Here is a 5,335-nt window from a genome sequence, read left to right on the forward strand (position 1 = left end):
ATCGCCATTTCCTGCACATGCAAAAGGTGCATGTGCGACTTTTCGATATACCGCAGTTTGGGAAAGGTCGCCTCTTGGGGAAAAAAAATCAACGAAAAGTGGGCGATATCAGATAAGCAAATAGTCTTTACCTGCCAGAGGTGGTCATTGCTTTGACAGCTGGATGTCTAAACTGTGGGGGAGGGAGTAAAGCTGGATAATGGTGGAAATAAATACCATCACATAAGATATCACCTGAGGCCAGTATCGTGTGTCTAGAGTTGTTTATAAGAAAGTTTTGTGTTAATAGATCCTATTTGCTATCTCAGCTTCTTATATTTTCAGGTGATGGTGTAATTTGTGCTTTAAACGAACTAAGACAAATATGCTGTCGTATAGCATCATCAAGGGGACCATCTATTTCCTGATCAGCACGGTGGGTGTTGTGGGCAACACCCTCATCATGATGTCGTTTGCCCTAATAGCTCACCAGGAACACCAGTTGGCAAAATCAGAAACCATACTCTCACATTTGGCCGCTGCAAACCTGATTGTGTATCTGACCAGAACGCTGCCTGCGGTATTCTATGAGTACGGGTGGAGAAGGCTCTTCGACGATGGTAGCTGCAAGGTTGTGGTGTATGTCTTCAGGATATTTAGGGGGATGGCAATTGGCTTGACTTGTCTTCTCAGCTGCTTCCAATGTGGCATTCTCAGCAGAACCAACATGGCTGACAAACAAAAGATAAACCGCTCTGTTTACCCCTTGATTGCTGTTCTGTATTTGGCTAACATGGCAATGAATGCCCATTCGGCTATGTTGACAACAGCACCTTACAATGTGTCCAACTTCAAGTACACGTTCAACCTTGGGTTCTGCTTATTGGTTTATCCAGAAAAAATATCTTTCGAAGCAAAGGGTTATGCAAGCTTTGCTTTTGATCTCTTATTTGTCATTCTGATGGCCTTGGCAAGTGTCTTCATTCTGCTCATCCTCCACAGGCACAGTAAGAAAATGAAAGCCGTCCGGAACGAGGACCAGAACCAAGGAACCAGAGCAGAGACCCAAGCATCGAAGACCGTGATCCTCTTGGTCTGCTTCTACGTCAGTTTCTATAGCATTGACAACATAATATGGCTTTCGCAGACCATTCTTAATGAGCTCAACGTCGTGGTGTCCGATATCCGTGTCTTCTTCACAATGTGTTATGGCGCCATATTCCCTGTGATACTTTCTGTTTTCAACAAAAAAATCAAGAAAATTATGTTAAAGTCATTCAACAAAAAACAGGAGGTTAATGATGAAAAAGAAACAACGACTCAGCGAGATTCATGAGGTTTCACTTTGTACATTTCGCTTACTTAGTAAACTCAAGCTTGATGTCCAATAATTAACCCCCTTTGCAGTGGTTCGGTGTTCACACCCACTAAGTTGTCTAGGAGACCCTACGTAGAAGAGACTTTGGAATAAGAACATCTCAACCAAGGTCATCTGTGATTGGATTCACCTGTGGTGTGCTGATGCACCTTCTTTGGTAGATTTTAGGGTTTGAAGACAGATCTGTTGGTGAATGTTTGGGAGATTGGGGAGATCTTGGGTTGTCTATTGAGTGGGCTTAAGGCTTGCATTCGATCTCCCAAGACTGTTTGTTCCACTGTGGCGTGAAATAATTCTTACTCTCAGTTACATAGCAAACCTGCACGAACTATTAATCTCAGCATTCCATACAAATCTGTGTCCTGGGAATTCTTCCATCAACCATTCATCCATTGGTCCATCCAGCCAAACACCCACCCACCCATTCATCTGACTGTCTCTCCGTCAATCTGTGAAGTCATATATAAATAATAAGCTACATCAAGCATATAGTGGTAGCAATCAAGGCACTATGCGACCCAATGAGACCCTGCAGCAGTGTCATCAATCATGTGTTCATTAGGATTCTAGTGATCAGTGTGATTATTTATATACATGGAATTCTTGGTATACATATGGCATTGGGCCAGTTGACCCAATGGCACCAAAACGTCCCAGGAAAATATACTTTCACCGATCAGCTTAATCACAAAATAATTCCTTTTTTTAGGTTGTTACAATATCCTATCCCTTGTGACAATTTTACTGTATGTGATTTGTGAAAATGACATCATCAAGATCGTCATATTGCATATTCGCCGTTAATAGTTTATCCTTAGACTGTTTTTAAATACTAGATGGTTGTTACCTTATAAAGAAAAGGGCACAGTGTAAAATGCTAATCCAAACGAAGCAATTGTAGAATTAAAGTTTATTGTCAAGCTCTTAAAAATGACAATTGAGGGGGATGTGACAGTTATGGAATAATATATATGTTGAGATCACATATGAAGAAAACTATGTATTGATTATTCTACAGATTTAAAGATAACAGCCATTATGCCTCTGTATTTATTAAAATGTAATACAAAAAAGACATCATGGGTAACTATGTATTTTGGTCAAATAATGACACCTTGAATTTAGGAGGATATTTGCAACCCACCCAACATGTATTCAATATCTTACTCTTGATGGCATTATGGGAACCTCTCATTATTTAAAATCAACTTCCAAGTTGGGGTATTCTTCACAAAAAGCCAACTACAATATTAGCATTTGAGGTGGTTCAAGGAGAAAGAAGAAGTAGGTTGAGAAAATAAATAAATATGGTATTTGTTTGCAATATGAGCATTTGAGGTAGTTCAATGAGACTGTGAAGGTGAAGCTGTGAAAATAGCTAAATGTGGTCTTTGACTGCAATATGAATATTTGAGGTAGTTCAATGAGATTGTGAGGGTGAGAAAATAAGGAAATGTGGTATTTGGCGGCAATATGAGTATTTGAAGTAGTTCAATGAGATTGTGAGTGTGAGGCTCTGAAAATAGATATCAGTGGTCTTGGGTTGTAAGTTCAATGAAATTGTGTGAGTAGGGTTAACACTAAAAAGAAAATATTGTCTTTGGCTGCAATATGAGTGGTTGATGTAGATAAATGAGATTGTGAGAGTGAGGCTGTGAAAATGGCTGAAGGTGGTCTTTGTGATATGAGCATGTGCAGTAATTCAATGAGATTGTGAGAGTGAGAAAATATGGAAATATGGTTTTTGGCTGCAATATGAGTATTTGAGGTAGTTCAATGATATTGTGAGAGTTAAGTTGTGAAAATAAATAAATATGGTCTTTGACGAGTCGACAACCCAGTCTTGAAGAGGGAAAATGGAGACCAAATCCATGCCCCGCACCCCAAGCGCCTACATACAAGAACAACAGGAAGAACAAGGAGCGCACTTATCATTTGAACCAGGCCCCAGCGCACCCATGGGTGACAAATATGCTGAAACACACCCACTTCACCAACAGTGCAACTTCTATGCTACATTAGAATCAATGCTGCAATATCAGAATCTACAAACACAAAAATCCCTGTTTAAAGGCTTGCAAATGCCTATATGAACTAACATGGTCTAAATGCACAGTGTAAAGCTATGTTTCAGGAAAATTACAGCTAAGTTCATTTCACTCACTGAACACTGGCTGCGGGAGCCTTATCAACATTCCTCGCAAAAGAAGTCCGACCTGCCAAGGCCGCAAATTCAAGATAAAATTGCTTTCTGCAGACAGACATTTTTTAATTATCCACAAATGCGAATAAATCACGGCAACCCAGTGTGCTTTTTTTCTTTCTGGGAAAGAAAGACATTTTCTCAAGGACACGCACAACATTGAAACATAACTTGTAACAAGCCAGAGCCCAGGTGCGAACTGCTTGTTCAGCTAAAAGTTATGGGAACAAAGTCACATTGCAACAACATTAGAATTAGGTAATGGGGGCTGGCACAGCTAAATCAACCCACTGACGCAGGAGGTTAATATCCAATTATCAGGCTCTCTATAAGGGCTACATATGTAACCCACCACTTTGCAGCCAATAACAGGAGGAGATAGGTTTCTGGGAGCTGATCCAATTCTGTGAGGTCAGCCTGCAGTGTGATTATAAAACTTACTTGCAAGACAGCCCCGGGGGAGACGGCGCCTGAATTCGCGGTGTGCACGATGCTTTGTGTGTTTTTTTCTTTTCTTTGCCTAGAAATAAATGCAGTTTGAAAACATGCTGCTGCCTGCTTGGCACTCTGTTGCATTTCTGGGGGCCATATGGGAGGTGTTGGGGCCTCCCATAGCTGGTGAGGGTATGGCTGCTGGCCCCCCACTGCCCTGGGGGGGGGGGGGATCCAGCTTCTCCCCGACAAGTTGGTGCCCTCTGTGAGACTCATTGCTCATTGTAACATGGGTAATTGAGCTCTGCCTGCGCAAGCTCTGCGATGGACTGAGCTCCCTGCCGCCGACTCAAGGAAGCTGTGAGACCCTCGCCTGCACCTGAAGACCACCGGAAAAACGCGTAACCGGCTAAAGGCTTCGGGGGCCACTTGGAAATACCCCGCTTGAGGGCAGGTGAGAGCCCTGCAGGAGAAGGGGTCCGGTGAAGCGCATTGAGGGAGTGTCCAGCAGTGGTGCAACTGCCAGTGCAGCATAGGAAAATGTAAGTAAACCAGCAACATGGGCTCTGAGGGGGGGAAATGTTTAAAGTAGAAATGTTAAAGTGTTTTTTTTTTAGGGAGGGATTGTAAATTGGGTGGTGGGTGATTGTACATTGTTACAAAATTCAGCGCATTGGTAGTGATCGGCACGTGAATTGTAGTTGGGACTGGGGTGGTGGCAGTGGTCCCTTCTTGTGTTTTTGAGCATATTGGGTGGGGTAGTGACTCCCTACACATAGAACAGGAGTGCCGCGCTGATTGGTCTAGAACAGGAGTGCCGCGCTGATTGGTCTAGAACAGGAGTGCCGCGCTGATTGGTCTGGATGGTGATTTCATGTACGGGGTCTGGATTTCCTATGAATTGACGTTATAGATCAATGAGTAGATGAGGTTCCCTGCTAATTGAGCGTTTTAGTTCAGTGAGTGGATGATGTTTTCCCGCAGGAGGTAGCTAGATTGTTCCCGAGTGCGGAAGATAGTTGGCTGGTTAAGGTCCCCTGGTGAGGAGCGTATCATGCACTAGGCGACGCAGTGTGTGCAGTCCAATTATAAGAGTTTATTGTGGTTTACCTTGTTCCAGTTGAGACAGGAAGACAGCTGTGGGGTTGGGAGAAATGGGTTATTGTTCTGTGTATGCACATTTGTCTTTTCATTTGCATTGTGTTTTTAGTTTGGTGACGTCACCTTCAGATTGATGTATAAGGACACAAAGTTTTGATGGTGAGGAGATAGTGGTGTGGTTTTGGATTTGGAGAATAGGTGACCAAGAGGCGGTGTGTGGAAGACACATGCGCAAGATTGTG

General features: G+C 42.8%; 1 protein-coding gene across 1 annotated transcript; it reads left to right on the forward strand.

The window, feature by feature from the left end:
- The first annotated feature begins 364 nt into the window (after positions 1 to 364).
- LOC138520246 (olfactory receptor class A-like protein 1) lies at positions 365 to 1,315 on the forward strand. Its single transcript, XM_069632710.1, has one exon. The coding sequence runs from the start codon at positions 365 to 367 to the stop codon at positions 1,313 to 1,315; it is 951 nt and encodes a 316-aa protein (XP_069488811.1).
- Positions 1,316 to 5,335: the final 4,020 nt, after the last annotated feature.

The sequence above is a fragment of the Ambystoma mexicanum genome, chromosome 13, assembly GCF_040938575.1.
Source record: "Ambystoma mexicanum isolate Mex_15411 chromosome 13, UKY_AmexF1_1, whole genome shotgun sequence".
NCBI lineage: Eukaryota > Metazoa > Chordata > Amphibia > Caudata > Ambystomatidae > Ambystoma > Ambystoma mexicanum.

Excerpts from the sequence above, each read along its gene's own strand:
- LOC138520246 (XM_069632710.1), top strand. The coding sequence starts at position 365 with ATGCTGTCGTATAGCATCATCAAGGGGACCATCTATTTCCTGATCAGC.